This window comes from Propithecus coquereli, unplaced genomic scaffold (assembly GCF_000956105.1).
Source record: "Propithecus coquereli isolate 6110/MARCELLA unplaced genomic scaffold, Pcoq_1.0 Scaffold38, whole genome shotgun sequence".
NCBI lineage: Eukaryota > Metazoa > Chordata > Mammalia > Primates > Indriidae > Propithecus > Propithecus coquereli.
The window spans coordinates 8,981,817-9,003,258 of record NW_012149507.1 but is presented as its reverse complement, the minus strand read 5'-3'; the positions used below and the strand labels follow the sequence as shown (position 1 = coordinate 9,003,258).

The 21,442-nt window shown below is 33.2% G+C and overlaps 1 protein-coding gene across 1 annotated transcript in view; it reads right to left on the bottom strand.

Annotated features, from left to right (window-relative positions):
* The window catches only part of RBBP8 (retinoblastoma binding protein 8), an 82,027-nt gene that overhangs the window by 33,479 nt on the left and 27,106 nt on the right, over positions 1 to 21,442 (bottom strand). Inside the window, exons 4-8 of the mRNA XM_012652136.1 lie at positions 21,009 to 21,104; positions 18,825 to 18,937; positions 10,885 to 10,951; positions 3,381 to 3,556; positions 1,313 to 1,417 (exon numbers count right to left, since the gene is read on the bottom strand). Of these exons, the coding sequence (XP_012507590.1) occupies positions 1,313 to 1,417; positions 3,381 to 3,556; positions 10,885 to 10,951; positions 18,825 to 18,937; positions 21,009 to 21,104 (557 nt within the window). The remainder of the gene's footprint in view (positions 1 to 1,312; positions 1,418 to 3,380; positions 3,557 to 10,884; positions 10,952 to 18,824; positions 18,938 to 21,008; positions 21,105 to 21,442) is intronic.

Genomic DNA, 21,442 nt, shown 5'->3' with positions numbered 1-21,442 from the left:
CAGAGATCAATTCTATGAAGTCTTCATCTCTCCACTTGGCTTAAAGGACATCACTTTTAGTCTTCCCATCTCACTGGCAGCTTTGTTGGTTCCTCCTCCTTTCTGCAACCTCTAAATCACCATCTCAACAGCTATAACATTGCCTCCAAGTGGGTGAAGAAAAATGGTTCTCAAGGGGCAAAAGAAACTTACTCTATTTATGTATAAAGCATATATACACATACATATATATACACAATGCATACAGTTATACAGCATATCTATAATATTAAAATTCCATGGGGGAAGTGAATAGGGGAAAAAACTGTCTACAAAGGCTGCGGGTGGAGTGATAACGAAAAAAAAGTTGAGAATCACTGCTTTACATAACGTAGTTCCCCAGAGCTTAGTACTTGAACTTCTCTTCCCCATCTATACTCACCTACTTGGTAATCTCATCCAGTCTCATGGTTTTAGATACCATTTACAAGTTGACAATTCTCATATGTATCCCCATTCTAAACATCTCTTAAACTCTACCTCACATCTACTCACCCATCCAAAATATTCACCTGAATGTCTATTCTGCATTTCAAACAAAATATTCTGAAAACCAACCTTCTGATTTCTAACCCTACCTGTACCAACTGCAAACCTGCTGTTCCCTGTCTCTTCCGTCTTAGTCGATGGCAACTCTATACTCTTCCTCTTGCCCAAACCAATCTCCCTTCCCCTTACCCTGCTCCAGCCACACAGAGTTCCTTAATGCTCCTCAAACAAACCACATGGCACTGTCACTGCAAGACCTTTGTGCTTGCTGATGTCTCTGCCTGAGATGCCCTTCTCCCAGACATCCATGTGACTCACTTCTCCCCTCAGTCTCTGTTCAAGTGTCATTTTATGAGTGAGAGTTTCTAATATCCCTTCTTACCCTGCTTCACTTTTCTTTATAGTACTTGCTCCTACCTGACATATATTTATTTTCTTTCTCCGCCAAGTAGGTATGTAAGCTCCACGACACCAAGGCTGTTTTGTTCAGTGCCTGGTATATGACAGACACTTAAATACTTGTTGAATGAATAAATCACAGTAAAGTCTTCTTTACTTAAAATTATAAGCAATTCATATTAACATGGATAGGTATATTAATATGAATTAATAACAGGATAACATTACTTTCCAATATGAAAAAGACTTCTAAACAACTAGTAATGTAAACAATATTATATTGAAAATATCTTAAAAATACTATCTAATTCAGACTGCTGGTCACTCTTGCCCACCAATAACTACAAATTTTAAACTTATAAAGTAATCTCAATATCTTGCTTACTAGCCATTGAAGACTGATTTTGATCACAAGTGTCAGCCACTAGAATTTCATTTTCATTAGGATTATGCTGTGGATGAGTTGAAGCCTTGGAAACTTTTCTCAATTCTAAGGAAAAAAAAGAAGAGAGATTACATAATAAACAATGATGACGAAAAATACTATCAAAGTGTTATTATTTATTATTATCTATCTTTAAATGCATTACAAGCACTATTTTATTGACATAATTTTCATACTCTAAGAAATGGTTTCTTTAGTTTCACTAAGAAACAAAGCTGCAAGTTAGAACAATGGGATAGAGAGGACTAAAACAGATAAGCTTCTTCTGACCTAAGTCGTCTAGAGTAGCAACATTTTAATGTTTCTTTTCCTTGTGTATTTGTTATAAATCAGCAGGTTAATTTAAAATGTATAATGAATGATATAGGTCTACAATCTTTGTTTTAGAGTTTTTATTTTGGGGAAGAAAACCCTGAAACATGTTTTATCAGAAATCATTCTAGTATTTAAGGATTTAATTCAAAGAAAATCAAAATAAGGACAAAGTAAAGGGAACTAGAGCTTTACTATTTATAACTTGAAAATAATATTTAAAAGTCACTATTTTATAGTAAACAAGCAAGGGTGCTTGCTTAGAGAACAGGGCATATTAGTCATTAAATCATTTAAAATTTTAAAATAATTTACATGGTTCCAAAGTTATATCTTAAAACCAAATTTCAGATTCCAAGTAAAATACGATCAGAACAAGATTAAAACAAATTAAGTTTCTAAATAGTTAAATGATGCTCTCATACAAAGAAATAAGCCAGGAGTATTTTTATTGTATATAAAAGAAGACTTTCCTTATACAGAAAATTGCTGTGGTTTTTCTGGACCTATACATGGATTTAACATGATCTAAACTATGTAGATGATTATCTGTAATGATTCATGTCCTGTTTAACAGCAGACTAAAAGGCCAATGAATATTCATTCTATATCTATGATCTTACGTTTTAATTTAGCTCCTAATTACGTGTAAGATTTTTAACAGTTCTTTTGTTTTCCACTAGATGGTGATGCAAACTCACAAAAAATGGGGAAAAACTGCCAGTGTTCCAATATCAAACAGGATCTGCTTATTCTTTTAAAGATATACCTACTGTCAACAATTTATTTGCATTGTATAAATATTTCTACAATTATGTATACCCCCTCCCCCAAATGCTTTCCTTGTTACAAATAGTTTAGGTTAAAAATTAAAGTCTTTACCATTTACTTTAGATTAATATTAAAAGGAATAATCTCTGTTATCATGTCAATTTCAGGACTATATGAAAAGGCAGTTTCAAAGCATTTAGAAGAAATAGTAAACTGGGCTGGAATTAGAAACATGCCACTGATAAGCCAAAAAGTAGACATATTATAAAGCCATTTTTGATTACCACCAACTCCTACAAATTATAACAAATAAAAACAGCCAGTTAAAGACAGCTCCAACGGTGTGAGTATCTGTGGGCAAGCGCTGGAAAGTACAAAAGTTTAGAGCCAGAAAGACCTATATTTGAATTTTTACTTGTCTACCTAACTGACAGTTGACTTTAAGTTATTTAACCTTTCTAAACATATCTTTCCTCATCTATAAAACAAAGGAGATGATAGCTATCTTACAGGCCTGTTATGAGAATTAAAATATAGCAATAATGTACACAAATCACTCAGCATAATACCTGGCACATAGGAGGTGGAAAGTAATGTTAAGTTCCTTTCCTCTTTCCTTCTATCCCACTGAGATATACTTGTGTACATATAAGAATATTTTTAAAATAAAAAGAAACTATTTATTATATTTATAAAATACAGTGTTTACTTATTTACATAGTCATATGAGCAACACATATCTATACATAGCACAGGCAGATAATGCATTCTCAGGCAATTTACTAATGGAAGTTAAACTTACAGTTGTACCATGCGTTACCTAAACAGTGACTATCTTCTTTCTATTAGAATGAATAACCTAAAAACTAATAGATGAATACTGTTTTACAAAACCAGATATCTAAAATACAACTCCAACTCTTACCATTTGTACACGCAGAACGCTCCAATTTAGTATGTGTTTGTTCTATGTATCGGACATGGAGGTTTTCCTTTCTTCGTAGCCGGTTAATGCCAGAAAATGAGAAGGCTGTTATCGGTGAATCTGGAATAACATTTTCCTCACATTCAAGCTCAGTTACTTGATGCTGTTGATCATTCCTAGAGGAAAATGACAATCGAAAGAAAATCAGTTCAACAAATATTTATTAAAATATATACTATATGGTATGGAGCTACAGCAGCACACAAGTATGAAGTTGTAAGAGTACTTTGCACCTAACATTCCAAATCTAAAGATTAGAGAGGTACGAAAATGACTGTAGTACCAAGTGGGGAATAATACTATGAAAAGTGAAGTAGAAAGTGTAGTTGGTGGCACTGGAAGTGAAATCAAAAGTATTTCAAATGGCAGAGAAGATCAGCAGAGGATCCACATAACTTGAGTAAAGGTATATGGTTCTGTGTACTTGTGTTGGAGGACAAGCTAGAACTACGTGAACGATAGCCTTGAGTAAATGCGCACATAATTTAGAAATCAAGAGGAAAGGAATTAAGGTTTTAGAGCACAGATGTAATGAGACAATCTAACAGCAGTGTGCAAGAGTGACTGGGACAGAAGGAAAAGAGGAAAGGAAATCAACTAGACAGCGGATATAATGGCCCAGGCAAGAGCTTCTGTGGTTCCAACTAGAATTTTATTAATGTAAGTACATACAGGAAGGAAAGGACCAGTGTTAAAACATTGTGGTAGTAGAATCAGCATGACTCAGCAAACAACAAATATAGGATGATAATTACTAACATCTGTTGTGTGTTTGCCAGACACTATTTAAAGTGCTCCATGTATCAGTTTAGTTACAACTCTCTGAGGTATTATTACTTTCATTTTCCTATTCAGGAAATGAAAATGTAGAAGCTTAGTCACTTACCAAAATAGTAAGTAACAAAATCAGGATTTTGGTCAGACTCTAGGGGCACTTATCATTAACCACTGGATGTGTTATCCTTAGTCTTCAAAATTTGAGTTTCTGTCACTGCTTCTATCCAGGACCCTTTACAGTCTGCTCTCAACAGCAGTCACAACAATCCTATTAAGACTTAAGGCATATCAATTAAATCTGACTAAAATCCTACCATATCTGCCTATTTCACCAAAAACACAAGCCGAAGTCCTTTGAATGATCCACAAAGATCCTATGTGATCTGATTGTCCCCCTCTCTCATTACCTCTCTTTTCCTATTATACTCTACTCCAGCCACTCTTCTTTGAGGTTAATCAAACACACCAAGCATACTCATACCTTAGGTTCTTTGCTCTAGAACATTCATCTGCTTAGGAATGTTCATCCTCAAATCTCCACAGGATTAATTACATCATCTCCTTCAAGTCTTCGCTGGAATTTTATTGTTTAAAATTGCAACCCCCTTCCCACAATCTAGTACTTCTGTTTCCTGTTATTCTGCACTATTAACTTTATCCATAGCATTTACTGGTTTCTAACATAGTATGCAATTTATTTATGTCTATTGCTCACCTGTTGGAAGGTAAGCTCTAAGAGGGTAGGATCTTTGGTTCACTGATGAATCACAAGTGCCTACAATAGTAGGCACACAGTAGATTCTGCATAAGTATCTGTGAATGAATATGAGACATTCCCAGATTCTACTAGAGAAATAAATTTGTGTGGATCTAGGCATATGTTCTTGCCCAACTCAATTCAGGACCAATGGCACCTAAAGATTGGGTTTGAATTGAATTGTGGTTATTAAGTAAAATAATGTTAATTGACTTTGCCATGTCAAACCGTTACTGACCTCATTTGCCAACCAATTCTTACCAGTTTTTCAGGTGCTTAGGCTTTATATGACCAATCCAGGCTGTACTATTATATCAATCTGCCATTACTATTTCCAAACAAAAATTTTACATAATGAGAATTTTATAAACTATGACCAACAGAGATTTTTAAAAAACATTAATTAAAAGACAGAGGTTGATTTTTCCTAACAAAGACTTACACTTTAATTTCCTGGATATTATCAATATTACATGTGGGCTATAATCTTACATTTTACACAAAGGAACAATCTTTAGAGCTAATACCTATTTTTAAGTGTTATTTTTAACTGAAAAAAAAATAATTGTATATTTATGGAGATACATGATATTTTGATACACACACACACACACACACATATTGTGGAATGATTAAATCAAGCTAATTAACAAATCCATCACTTCAAATACTTTTCCTTTTTTGGTGGTAAGAACATTTAAAATCTACTTTTAGTAATTTTGAAATATACAATGATTATTATTAGTCACTATTCTGTGCAATAGATCTAATATGTAATATTTAATCTCTTCCTGTAATTCCATTCTTATTCTGGAAAAATGGAGTAAGCTAAAGTCACATGAATAAACCTTATAAATTAATGGAGTGTGAAATCTATGTAAGTTAGCTTTAACTAATCACGTCACAGCCTGCTTGCCTATTAGTCGTAAAAATTCTATCTAAAACGTGAATGAGTCATGAGAAGAAATTGATTTCCTGGAAGAGTCAATGCAGAAGTAGATGGAATCAGAAATGGAAAAAAAAAAACAAAAAACCCCCACAAAACTAGCTTAAAGGTACCCAAACTAAGCAAACGAGTGCTGGCTTTGGCTTTGTCCTCCTTTGTTATAAAAGGGAAAACAAAACAAAACAACTTCCATGTGTTAACCAAGTTTATTCTCTAAAACACTATGTCTCACTCTGAATTTTCTGAGAAAAGTTAAGAGCTCATTCCACAGCTTTTGGTTAAATGAATTATGCACACTTATTATCCTCCTCCTTTCACTTTTCCTTCTGAGGGCCTGAGAGTAAATTTTTTAAGTTATTTGTGCCTTCCCCCCTTAAATTCTTGTCAAAACCGTTTTAGTTGTCCCCCCCCACCCCGGCCAAAGACCTATAAGAGTCCAGGGTTTCCCTTCATAAGGAGTCTGCAAAAAAGTTTTTAATATCCAGCTTTTTCCCTCTCTAGTCTGAAGAACTTCTGTTTCTAGTGACAATAAATTTAATAAAGCAATGTTATAACCATCAAGTTCATCTAAATGTTCTGATTTTCAAAAAAGGGAAGAGGATTCCCTAAAGTACAAACTAGTGAGTCTGATACCCTTGATCCCTTAGAATCAGTATAAGTTTACTAAATGAATAATTCAAATAAGACTAATTTTTAAAAGTAGGGCTATTACACCAGTTGTTCTGAGGAATGCTTTATAGTACATTTGGCTCTCAGAAAGGAACCTGACAATGATTCTCTTGATATCTTCTCATAAACAAAAAGAAGAAATACAAATTTGGTATCAATAAAGGCAGACTCCTGACATAAATTATTATTAATGAAGGAAACCTGCAGTGGTATGCCTTGGGGCTCTATCCTTAGGTAGGTTTTGTTCAACATTTTATTAATGATCTTGATGCCAGGCACTAATGGAATATGTATCAAATTTGTGTAAGACATAAGCTGAGAATAAAAGCTAATCTAATACATAGCAGGGTAAAAAAAAATATATAAAGCATATAAAAAAACCTCCCCTTTTTCGAGGCTAGAATAATGGGCCAAATCTAATAAAATAAAACAGAACAGGAAGAAATGCTAGGTATAAGCTTTAATGAACTGAGTCAAATGGCAGAACCCAGGCTCTGCCATCTACAGAGTGACATCCATGTAGGTAACCTTCTAAGGCTGTTTAGCACAAGATTATATAAAGAGTATACAAACTCTGAAATGAGTTAGATCTGGATTCAGATCCTGGGTCTGACAATAACTAGTCACATTATTTACCTTTCTGAACTTCAGTTTCCTCATCTATAAAATGGGTATGGCACTGTACTTACTTTTTGTAGGAAAGTTGTGGAAAAGAAAAAATAAATGCAAAGATGTAACCCAGTGCCCAAAAAATGAGTAAGTAGTCATGCGTTGCTTAACGATGGAAATACATTCTGAGAAATGTGTCATTAGGCAATTGTGTCGTGCGAACAATACAGTATACTTACATAAACCTAGATGGTATAGCCTATTGCTCCCAGGATACAAACATGCTGTAGCATGTTACTGGGCTGAATACTATAGGCAATTGTAACACAATGGTAAAGTATTTACTATTTGTGTATCTAAACATATCTAGACATAGAAAAGGTACAGTAAAAATACTGTATTATAATCTTATGGGACTCACCTTCATATATGTGGTTCGTTGTTGGCTGAAACATGGGGAGCATGACTGTATTTAATCATTAGTGCCATTACCTTAAAATGAAGGAGTAGGCTAAAAGACACAAGGTTTCTTCGAAAATCTACTATGAAACTGTGACTCTGAGGTCCTATATTTATATCTGAAACAACAAATCTACAACTAGATGATACAGAAGACATTGACTTTAAGGTTCCAGTTAACTGAAAACCTCATAAGGAACCACCAGTAATATATGTATGTTTAGGCCATATTAACATAGATAAAAAGACACAGAAAAGGGGAGGTGGCAGAATTGCTCTGTTGGTCAGGCTATGCCTATAATACTCAGTTCTTAATTAAGATATTGACAAACTGAAACACTAAAGAAAAATGGCCCTTTGAAGAGTCTTGAAGTAATGCCACATGAGGAAAAGTTAATGAGCAGAAGATATTCATTCCAGAGAAAACAAGACTTGAGAGGGCCCTGTCAGCTGTCCCCATGTACCAAAAGTGCAGATAAGGAGAACAGAGGGTAGATGTGTTCCAGAAGGTGCCAGAAGGCAAAATCTCAATCAACAAATATAACTTGTAAGCAGGGTGATTTTCATACAAACTTAAAACTTTGTAATAATTTCATCTCAAAAATTAAATAGGCTTGGAAAATAGTGAACTTACACTAGAGGTGTTCAGACAATGGCTATTTGTTAAAGAAGTTACACAAGGAATTCAATTTAGAAGAGAGGGTTGAATGAAATGAATTCTACAGTCTTTAGAAATCTGAAGTGTATAGACTCCCTTGACTTTCACTGACCCATCACATCTATTTACCAAAACAAAGAAAGAGAATCAATACCTAGCTTATTTAATTATTTGCTTTCTGTGATTGGCAGAGTTGAGATATATATACATATATATATATATATATATATGTATATATATACACACATAATATATGTACACAAAAATATTATATATAAATAAAACTTATAATGGTAAATTTTTACTGAATAAGTTCAGTGTCACTAATACCTGTCCTACCGTATAAGGTATCAGTAACACCAAAACTAGCTCAGGAGAAATGAGAATCACCATATTTAATAAGCAGTAATATAAGTCAAATAATATTTTTTCTAAAGTTTAGAGGAATTTCAGGCACTAATAGCACAGCATAACCTTAACAGTGACTTAGGTAGTCAGAGGAAGCTAGGTTGCCTTTATAAGATGTTACTTGCTATTTTTTTTAAAATGCAAGCAAAAGAAAATTTGTTTGAGGAGAGCAAGCTATAAAAGAAGTTGGTTCATGAGCATCAACTGTCTTAAATTTCAGAAGAGAACTGAAAGACACAATAGATTACTTCCTTACTGTTCTGACTGAGCATGTCCTAAATGAAACATACATGCCCTGAGCTCATCTATATGATTTTTATTATAATCTCAAACTTTTAGCCTTTACTTCTTTTCTAAAATATCAATGAGCTTTAATAGGAAAAGTGTGTGTATTTGAGAACACTAAAAATAAATTTTAAACTAATTAGAATTCATATTTCTACCAAGCAAATGACATAATCTGGTTTCAACATACTTTAAACACCTTGGTTTTTGAGGCAATCACCTATCTAATTCTGTATTAACCTCTATATAGTCGATATCTTATTTTTGTTATTCATAAATATCAAGGCTGATGTGTTCAAAATGCCATAAGCTACATGTGCTAAACCACTTCACATAACAAATTAATGTAGGTCCATATCACTTATCTAAAATCCTTGGAACTAGATGGGATTCAGAATTCAGGTTTTTTCTTAAATGAAAGGTAATACAGAGCGTATACAGATAATTATGCTACACATCCAGTGGTGTCTGAGACATCATCCTGTAATCAAACACACTGACATTTTCACAGCAAAACATATGGATGCTCACATGAAGTGGAATAAATAAAGACTATAAATAAATAGCATTCTGTCAGTTGTGGTAAGGTTAGGTTGTGAATAACATCTCAGATAAAACCTTTTAGGTTTTGGAATCATATATGAAAGAAAGTGGATCTGCATCCTAGCCTCTTTTCATTATAGAGCATGAGTAAAATTAGAAAGTGTTGACATTTTCATTAACACGTTTTATAATCTCAGTCTGATCCCATAACCTCCTTTCCTCATCTATTATCCCTCTCCAAAATTCCTTTTGGCAATCAGTATTCAGTAGACTGATCACATGAGAGGAATATCAGAATTCTACTGGACATCCATTATCCTAAAAGTAGACAGATAAGCATGTTAATTTCACATGTGATATGTGTTTACACATACACAACTATTCTAAGCCAAAATAATATGTTATGTCTACATAGTTTACCAAAGGTTTTGTAGATGTCTACTCAAATGCAACAGACTATTTAAGAACCCTATAACACCATTAGGACTATCCTGAATCCTAAGTTTTAAAAAAAATTACATAAGTTTTATATAAACGGGAACTAAGAGCTAGCCAAATCTCTCCTCTGCATTTGTCAGACCACATCCAGGAAAATATCCCTTTTGTCAGACAGTGCTGCATAATGCAAAGAACAAACAGAGGCTTTTAAATCAAAAGATATGAATCTGAGTGATGGTCTTATTACTTACTAACTGTGAGACCACAGGTAAGTTATTTGACTTTGTGAGCTCTGGTTTCCCTATCTGTAAAGCAAGGATAATACAACTACTTTGTAGACTCACAGTGAGATTAGAAATAATAACCATAAAACATACATAAGAGGAAATGGCACACAAAATAAAAGTTACTCTCTTTATTCTTTAAAATAAATGGGGGGAGAGGGGAGAGGAAGAGAGGAAGGAAGAAGTTCTACAGGCCTGAGTACTATATAAGAGGAAATACTTAATCAGTTTGCTTTTATGAAGCTTTTGAAACAGGGCTGGAAGGGAGGTAACAAAACTCAAATATTTATTTAAATGTATTTAAATAATTTCTCTATTATTTATAATAAATCATCATAAAAATTAAAATGCCTTAAATACAATGTTGATATTTTATATACTAATATACTAACCTAAGAGATGAATACATACTCTTTATATGTACTCCCAAAAAAGAAACAAAAATATAGTGATTTTCTTTGTATTTTTTATTACAGAAAACTTTGTAATCTTTAAAATGAAATGTGTAATTCTTAAGATAGCTTTATATTTTGTATAGCTAAGTAAAATAAAGAAAGAAAAGCTGGGGGAAAATACTCTCTTTTCTGTTCCAATTTAGAAAAAATACTTACTCAATTTTCTGCTGCAGTTGTTCAGAAAGCTTTTTATTTTCTTCCTGTAGAGTATTCTTTTCATTCACTGAAAAACAATGTGAAAAAGGCACTTAATATAGTTATATCAACATCTATATCAGGCTTTTCAAATAAGATACGTTAACTAACATGTACGAAGAAATTAGGATTTCTAATTCTAAGCCATAATGTTATTCAGGGTTAATGCTCCTGTGCAAAACTAATTTGTTACTAGGTAGTGATTACTACATCTCATATTGTGCTAGTTCCATGTAACTGATTAACAGATAATTTTATGTAATGCTTGTGGGCAAAAACAAGAGAGTAACTCAGGGAGTATAGTATAACTATTCATACTGAGGACAAGAAAGCATTCTATCTAATTAATAGCACTCAGTTCTACTAATTTCAAATACCATTTTAGCAAGAGTGATCTATCTTGAAATAAATTTGATCATAAAAATAAAGTAACACTAAATACCAGTATAATTTTATAACATAAGCACATTTATTAAGTCAAATTTTCTTCTATTCATACTCAATGTTTCATGATTAGGGTATCAGTAACTTAAATATATCCACTGAAGTAGTATCTGTTTGAATCTATGTTCATCAACATTTTCTATCTATATTTGTTTAATTTATAAAGTAGAAACCCAATTTTGGGATATAACTTCCATTAGAACCAGCACAAAACTCTTAGCAATGCTTAGTGTGATGGCATTGGTTAAGCATGTGTTTTACTAGGAGGAGAAAATCCAAGAAATCAAGTCACGGTAAATATAATCGACCCCTACGAAAGAAGGTTAATCTAAACTTTGTTAATAATTTAGTGGTTTGTAAATGTAAACATATTTTCTTACACTGAGTAAATTTTTTGGACTATCTACAATATGTGAGGTTATTAAACTACCTTCTGTAGAGGATCTAAAAAAAAATAAGATATAAACAATGACCTAAAGAAAAGTATAGCCTAATAAGGGAGACAAAATACTACATAAACCTGTTTTATACAATTGAAAGTGACAAGAGGGGGGCCTTAGAGAAGTACAAATAATGTACTAAGAACTTCCAGGGAGAAAAATATTACTTTGGGCTCTTGGAAAGATCATGAAGGGATTCATCAAAGAAAGGGCGCTAAACTGGACATGAGGTTATTCTATGCTGAGAATTAGTGGAAAAAAGAAAGAAAACTTGAGTGTAACAAATGGTGGAAAGCTTCCAAAACCAGGCTAAGAAACTGGAACTTTATTTTAGATATTATCAGTTATCATTTTTTTCAAAGATGAATGATAGGAAGACTGAATTGTTAGTATGTATAGCACATACCAAAGTGAGAAGAAAGTATTGGCAAGATGACAAATCAGTAGTCATTAAAAGAAGTAGGTACCTGGGCCTACGTGGAGGAGCAGAAATAGGAAGTAAGGAGAGGTAGCAGAACTATTTTAAAGGCAGAATCAGTGGTATTTGGCAACTCATCCTTTGTCGCAGTGACAGGAGTCAACGAAGACCTTAGATTTCTGTTTAAGATGGTTTACTTGACTCTCCCTCTCCATATCCAAAGGGAAATGACAAAACAACTCTAAAAATAAGTCTATCAAAAAGCCAGAAAGGGTGTCACTAGCAGATCAGAACTACAAAAACTTTCTGAATTATTAAAAATAGTCTCAGGCCGGGTGTGGTGGCTCACGCCTGTAATCCTAGCTCTCTGGGAGGCCGAGGCGGGCGGATTGTTTGAGCTCAGGAATTTGAAACCAGCCTGAGCAAGAGACCCCGTCTCTACTAAAAATAGAAAGAAATGATCTGGACAACTAAAAATATATAGAAAAAATTAGCCGGGCATGGTGGCGCATGCCTGTAGTCCCAGCTACTCGGGAGGCTGAGGCAGAAGGATCGCTTGAGCCCAGGAGTGTGAGGTTGCTGTGAGCTAGGATGATGCCACGGCACTCACTCTAGCCTGGGCAACAAAGCGAGACTCTGTCTCAAAAATAAAAAAAAAAAAATAGTCTCAGACTGATGGTAAAATCCAACAAAAAAGGGCCTTAAAAAAAAGTGAGTTTTCCCAGCAGAACCTCCTATCAATTCTAATATTAGAGGCAGCAAGGCTCAGAAATTGCTGAAGAGGGAAATAAAGGGTCACTAATAGTTGCCCTTAGACTGAAGTCATGAGGAAAGATTTCTAGAAGTTTTGACATAGGACAGTCCATTAATAAATACTGAGATAAGGAAATCAGAGCAGTGCTCCAAAATAGCTTATGGTAAACACTAGAGAAGGCAACCTTGTACTCAGAAGACAAACTATCCATATATCCTACAGAAAAGCTCTCCAGCCAGGTGTCCTCTCCTCCCACTTTCAACCACTGAAATAGGGCTCCCCTAAATCAGAACTTGCATTTACTATTAGCGAAGCAGGGATTCTCTCTTAGGCTAAGGAAGTAAGACTGCATTTAACAAAACCAACTAACTTAAGAGATATCTACAATTATAGACAAACAAGAGTTAGCAAACACTTGAAAAAAAACTAATAACATTCTTTCATCCATTTATTTATTTTGAAACAAGGTCTCACTATGTTGCCCAGGCTAGAGTGCAGTGGCATCATCGTAGCTCACTGCAACCTCAAATTCCTGGGCTTAAGCAAGCCTCCTGTCTCAGTCTCCAAAGTAGCTAGGACTACAGGTGCGCACCGCCATGCCCGGCTAATGAAAAAATAATATTTAAAAATTAAGAAAAAGTAAAACTAGTTAAAGAAGACATCACTTCTGGATAAGTAGTTTTAATATAGGAAAGGTATCTTTTATTAAGTATAACCAATATTAGAAAGATTTCGAAGGCTGATGGATCCATTAAGAAACAACAGACTGCCATGAAAAAGAAACAAAGATCATAAAAATTGAAAACTTAACAAATGAGATGAGAGCAGAATAAATATGACTAAAGACAGAATTCCTCTTAAGCGATCCTCCCAGAATTCAGCACAAAAGAATTAATTTATAAATAAAAGAAAAGGTAGGAAATAACATCTGCCTAATATGAGTTCCCGAAGAATAAAGAGAGATCAGAAAGGAGGAAATAAGGCCAGGCATCGTGGCTCATGCCTGTAGTCCTAGCATTTTGGGAGGCCGAGGTGGATCACTTGAGGCCAGGAATTTGAGATCAGCCTGGACAACGTACTGATATCCCATCTCTTTAAACAAAGAAAAAAAAGAAAAGGAAATACTCTAAGAAGTAACAGAGTAAAGCTCCTTGGCTAAACAAACACTTGAAGGTGATAAAGTGGATTAGATACTTCAACAGTCTGACTATAAAGCAACTGTTAAACCTATATGATGTGTATATGGGAGTTTTTACTATTCTCCCTACCTTTCTTCATGTAGTTTAAAAAAATTTCCTTAGAGAAGAACAGACTAAGTAGACTTGAAAAAGAAATAAAATTTTTAGAAATAAAATATTTGTTTATAGAAATAACTCAGCATAACAGAAACTAATGAAGAAGGAATTATTATAGTATATACGGAACACGAGATCCAAAGAAATTACCCAGAATGCAGCAGAGAAAAAAGGAGATGAAAAAACAGGAAAGAAATGTTAAGAGATACAAAGGACAGAATGATGAAATTTTACCAGAATTCCAGAAGAGAGAGAATGAAGAGGACATGATATTTGAAGAGCTAGTAGCTAACAATTTTCCAGATACGACTAAAGACATGATTCTACAGATTACAGAACATATATTAAGCAGAATTTTTTAAAAAACTAGTTGAAATTGTACAAAACTATAGAACATCAAAATAAGGAAAATATCTTAATAGTAACTGCCCCAGAGAAAAAGAATTTTTACCTAGCAAAATAACCTTACAAGAATAAAGGTAAAATAAAAACATTTTCGGATAAAAACAGAGTTTAGAACCAACAAATACTCTCTACAGGAACTTCTAATCTCAGAAAGGGCAACAATTCCAGAAGCAAAGTGAGATGCAAAAGGAATGATAAGCAAATGAAACTGAAGAATATGTAGTTCAGTCTTTTAAAGTTATTTGGATAAAGGTAATTTTTTAAAAAAAGTATATAACTTGTAGGGCTAAAAAATATACAGCAATGAGATCCTGGGCAAAAACAGTAGAGAAGAGGATGATCGGAGTTAAGTGCTTTAAAGTTCTTGTATTCAAAAAAGGGTTAAAATATTATCTTTAAAATGCATGGCAAATTTTCAAGATTGACAAAAAACCCAGCAATACAGGGTTTTAATCCCTATAGTAAGTAAAAGATCAAATAAAAATGAAATAACAACACAAATACCCTCAGAACTCAGTAACTGGAAAAAGTAAAACCAAAAAAGAAAAACCAAGACAGGAAGAAAAACGGAGCATATAAAGGAGAGAGATTCTCCACGTCTCCATGTATCTGTGTTCAAAAAAAAAAGAAAGATTCTGGGAATCAGCAGTGACAACAATTTTTCAATCTCTCCAAATCCTTGTGTAAAAAACACACAGCAACTAGACAGAAACACCAAACATTCATAAACCTGAAGCCCTTTTCGTGTCTCTATTCTTATAACTTTGTTTGGGATTTGACTTCCATAACTTTTCTGTTGCTCATTTTTGTGAATTTGAATTTTTAACATAAACTCATTAAGTATTTTACCTATTTTTCTATCTATATTGCCTAATTCTGTTCATTAAAAATGCCTAGAAACAGGGAGTGACTCTTGGCATGTCTGATTAAGGATAAAAAGGTCAAACACACATTAGAAGATAAGACAGAACATAACTATCCACATATTTTTAAAAAATAAGAATATCATAAACTTCATACCAGAAATTTCTAACACCTAAATGAAATAGATAATTTTTATAAAATTAACTACACTTGACTCAAGAAAAAACAGGAAAATGAATAGAACAGCTACCAAAGAAATTAAAAGGATAGCCAAAGATGTAATCCTAAAAAACAGCAGTAAGCCTAGATGATTCAAAGATATATTTTAATAAATCTTCAAGAACTGATGGTTACTACGTTCTGTAAAATATATAATAGGAATATAAAAATGATGCAAAGCATCCCAGCTCATTTTCTGATCTTAATATAACCTTGATAGCAGAATAATTAAAAAATTAACAATATAACATAACAATATAAATGTATACAACACATTAACATATCAAACCTGTCTGTTCTAGAAATGAAATACTAGTTCAGCCTAGAAAAGCTATCAGTAAAACTCACTATATGAACACATTAAAAGAAAAAAAGCCCTATGATCACTCAACAGATGCTAAGAAAATGTGATAAATTCATAATTAAACAAAACTTAGCAAAAGAGGAACAGAAGGAAAATATCCATAACTTAATTTCACATATCTACCAGATGCCCCTGGCACACTTAAAAGTGAAATATTATAGTCGTCCTTTATGTATCAACTGCTACATTTTGCAATATACTGAAGCCCTTAGCCAATTCAGTAAGTCAAGAAAAACAACTAAAAGAAACTGTAAAAATAATTAAAAGAATAAAATTGTCATTATTTGCAGATGATATTTCTACCTAGATAATCAACTTTAAAATAAAGCTAATTCAAGAGGTCAGAAGGGTAGTCTGACAAAAGGCTTCAAATTCTTAGCTATCTTCCAATGATAGGGGATGGGGAAGTTTCTGGCCACTGAGATTTAAAAGCAAGTTATGCTTCTTCTTCTTCCTTCTTGTGTGAACGCAAACATGAGGCCTGAAAAAAGTACCAGCTATTTGTGACCATGACACAATATGCTTGAGGACGAATATCTGCATACCCTAAAGATGATAAACTTCTACTTCACGTTCCATGTTAAAAATTCTAGATGGACTAAATGTGTAAATTTAAAAGTATGTATGTACAGACAGTACAAAACTAGAGAATATTTTTATATTCTTGGGGGTACAGAAAGCCTTTCTAAACAAAATAATAAAACTTTTATATGTCAAGAAAAGTTACAAAAGAAGTCAACAGACAACAGACAGTAAAACAGAAAACATACGCATGGTATACCTAACATACCAAGGTTTGATAATCCCTTCCTAACATACAAAGAGCTCTTAATTACTAAAAAATATCAACAGCAAATAGGACAACTTAAAACTGGGCAAAGAATACATAGCCATTCATCCAATGACAAATGCAAACTGAAGATCATGTAAAATGATACTTGACCTGAATAGTAATAGAGAATGCTAATTTTAAAAAGCTATCATCCTTCACCCATCAGATTGGATATTAATACATTTTGCCCAAATCTGAAGAAAATGTAAGGAAACAAAAATTCACAAACATTCAAACAAACCAAAAATCGAGCAGTCCATTAATGTGTGAATAGCTAAATAACTAACATCTATACTACAGAATAGAATGCAGCCATTATAAAGAATGTTGTCTTATATCTTAACACCTAGGCAAATGTTTTTGCTTGTTTGAAATTTTTGGCTATTTTTCAGACAGTTAAAGTTGCTGGAAACCTGATTATTAGATATATAGGCATTATTGGAGATTATTTTTAGTGGTACTAATGAAAATATGATTGTGGATCTCAACTACAAGTGGCCCTCCATATCCATGGGTTCCGCATCTGTGGATTCAACCAACTGTGGATGGAAAACATTCAAGAAAAAAAAATTCCACCAAATTCCAAAAAGCAAAACTTGAGTTTGCTGTGTGCTGAGTACTACATTGAGTCCATACAAATGAAGTGATGTATAGGCATTGTATTGAGTATATAAGTAATCTAGAGATGATTTAAAGTACACAAGGGGATGTGCGTAGGTTATGTGCAAACACTGCACCATTTTATATAAGGGACTTGAGAATCCAAGGATTTTGGTACCTGTGGGGGTCCTGCAATCAATATCCCACGGATACTGAGCAGTGATTATATATTTATTGAGATGTAACAGTTTTCTACACATTGATAATATTTCTACATTCCTAAATAAACAGATGCACATATTCACACATACACGCCATAGAATCTATAGACCTAAATACATTAACATGTGAAGACTTTGAAGAATAGTCTAAAGTGAAATAATACATGTTAGAACACAAAGTATGGTATGATCCCATTAAAATTCAAAAGAGAAGAGAGAAGAGGGGTAAAATGAGGGACAGAGACAGACAGACAACCTGTACCTGGAAAGATACATATTACACTGTTAACAGTAGCTACCTCTGGGAGCAAAATAAAATTATAGTCTTCTTATCTCTTTAAAATAATGAACACATATTCATATATTCTTGTTTGAGTAACCAGAGGATAGCAATATATTAATAATTAACAGAAAAAAATAAAGTCAGAAGACAGAATTAGTTTGGAAAAGAAGATACTAATTTTGGATATGTTGACTGTGAGTTGCTTATGGGAAATCCAGGTAATGGTTACTAAAAGAGATAAATAGTTAAAAGAGAAGAAGGTTCAGAGAGATGTTAAAAGAAAAAATGAATAAAAGGCAGCTAAGAATGTAGAAAAACCCTATACTGAATGGGTTAAGGAGAATAAGCTAAAAACAGTATACTTGCAATAGTATGTCATGAAAACTAAGAGTATACACCTGTGTAGAATACTAAATTGCCAGCTTTGTATTTAATTTTACTAAGAAGTTAAATTACATGAAACAAAGATAAAATCAAAGAAGTAGATATGGACACATCCAAAGGAAATCTGCTTATCTTAGAACTGGTGAGACTTTAAGGCCAACGTGGACTGTATTTGTACAACATTTTTTGTACCCTATTTCTTCCTAAAATAAGCATGAGATTCAATCTAGAAAAAGGCAAAAAAGGACATTTGAACTTTCACCTAAATAAGGAAAAGTATATGTAAACAATCCATTTCATTACAACTAATTTACTAACAGGTTTTAAAAACAGTATATTATGCTTTGAATACTTAATAAATGAAAAAAGGAAACTCACTAAGCTCTGTAATAAGTTTAAGATTCTGCTGCCGGATATTTTCAAACTCTTGCTGTTTTTTCCGCATATGTTCTTCAGTAACTGCACAGCGATCACATAATCCTGCTCTTAACCTGTAAAATAAAAACAAAGCATTTTTCATGCACTAAAAGATATCTCCTTATATTTGTGTCATTCATTTCTCCTTATTTCTTGCTGATTACTGGTCACATATATATAAAATGTTTTATTACAAGTGAAACTATGAACTTTGATTAAAAAAATTAGTTTTTTGATTAAAAAATTAGTTCTGTTGGGACTGTTCCTATTTACCAAGAATCTTTACAATTTTGAAATATGTCATTGATGACAACACGGTTCATAGTTATTTGAATCATCAATGAACATGATTGTATCAGTCATATTCATGATTATTTTATGTAAAGGAACAACTATCTCAACAATTCATCTTTTAGAATAGACATAACTCATATTTAAATTCTGAAATACATATTATAAATCATTTTTATTTCTCTGTATATTATAATTATGACATGTTCCCAACAATTATGTATTATTTGTAAATTTGACTTCAGGATAGTAAAAATATCATTATACAATATTTTTATCAAGGGAGGTTGCAATCTGAGCATTGAGAATCACTGGTCTAATTTTAAAAAGAACTATGCTTCAATCCTAGGGCCATGTGTTGGTGGCAGGGAGAGCTGATATATTTTTACTCTAAATTGCAGTTTGTTAAATCCCATCAAAATTCATTAAACTATAGTTCATAACTAGACAAACGCCTGTTTTTTGTTTTTTTTTTTTAAAAAAAGCTCTTCAGAAAATTCTGATGGTCATACATGTACTGGGACCAATGGATTAAATGAGCTTACAAAATGCATTCTAATCTTAAGATTCTATGAGTCTATAAATTTAAAGTAAATTACTCTGGATAGACATTTCTCAAAAGACATACAAATGGCCAATAGGTATATGAAAAAATGTTCAACACTACTAATCATCAGAGAAATACAAATCAAAACCACAGTGAGCTTTCACCAGATACCTGTTAGAATGGCTACTATCAAAAGGATAAAAGATAGCAAGTGTTGGCAAAGACGTAGAGAAAAGGCAACACTTACTTGCACACTGTTGGTGGGAATGTAAATTAGTACAGCCATTATAGAAAAAAGTATGGAGGTTCCTTAAAATATTAAAAACATACAATCCAGCAATCCCACTACTGGGCATATATACAAAGGAAATGAAATCAGAATGTCAAAGAGATATGTGCACTCCCACATTTACTGCAGCACTATTCACAACAGCCAAGACATGGAATCAATCTAGATGTCCATCAACAGATGAATGGATAAAGAAAATGTGGTACATATACACAATAAATACTATTCAGTCACAAAATGAATGAAATCCTGTCATTTGTGATATGGATGAACCTGCAGGATGTTAAGTGAAATAAGCCATGCACAGGAAGATAAATATCACACGATCTCACTCATATATGAAATCTCAGAAAGCTGATCTCATAGAAGGACAGAGTAAAATGGTGGGTACCAGAGGCTTGGGTGGCTGGGGGGACAGGAGGATGGGGGAGATGTTAGCTAAAGGATATATATTTATAGTTAGATAGAAGGCGGGGAAAAAGTCCAGAATAGGTATATACAGAGAGACAGAATAGGCAAATATATAGAGACAGAAAGTAGATAAATAAATGCCTGGAAGGGGGAGAAACTGGGAATGACTGCTAATGGTCATGGAGTTTCTTTCTTGGGTGACGAAAATAGTTTAAAATTGATTATGAAGATTGTTGCAAAACTCTGAGCACACTAAAAACCATTGGATTGCATATTTTAAAGTGGTAAATTGCATGATATGTGAATTATATCTCAATAAGTTGTATTTTTAAAAAATAGTTAAAACAGTAAAGTTTATGTTATACACATTTTACCACACAAAAAGAACTTGAGGGGGAAAAGCTGTCTAGCCTTCCTGGAAAATTTGAGAAATGATGCAGCCATAAAACAAGGAAAGGTTATACATATATACACAGAGATAAATGTATATATGAAGCAATAATCAACAAAAAGTTCTCGGGGGCAGGCACAATGGATCATGCCTATAACTCTAAGTGCTTTCAGAGGCTAAATCACCTCTTACTCAAGTCCCAAGTACCAGACTCACCGATCTTCTAAAACTTTAATGGTTTCATGAAGAACTTTCTGTTGCTCTCTCAGCTGTTGATTTTTGGTGAAGAATTCTTCTAGTCTTTGTGCATCTCTGAAAGTCAAGAAGTAAGTTTTTTTCAGTGAAAAATACTCTAACAGCATTATTCGGTTATATAAAAACTCCAAAGTACAGTCTCACCACTTCTATATCATGAATTTCTTGTATCAAAACAAAATAACTTAAAAGGTAAAGTCTGAATATCTTGTTAAAGTTTAAATTATACTAGAATTTGCTCTGTGGTATTTTTACATATTATAGAAGTATTATCCTAAATACCAGGCATCCATTACACAGTACTGGAACACAGAGGAGGGACTGGATTCTGATGCTGCTGTTGACTCAACTTCAACATGGCTATCAAAATATACACTTACTGTTTTTTATTATTA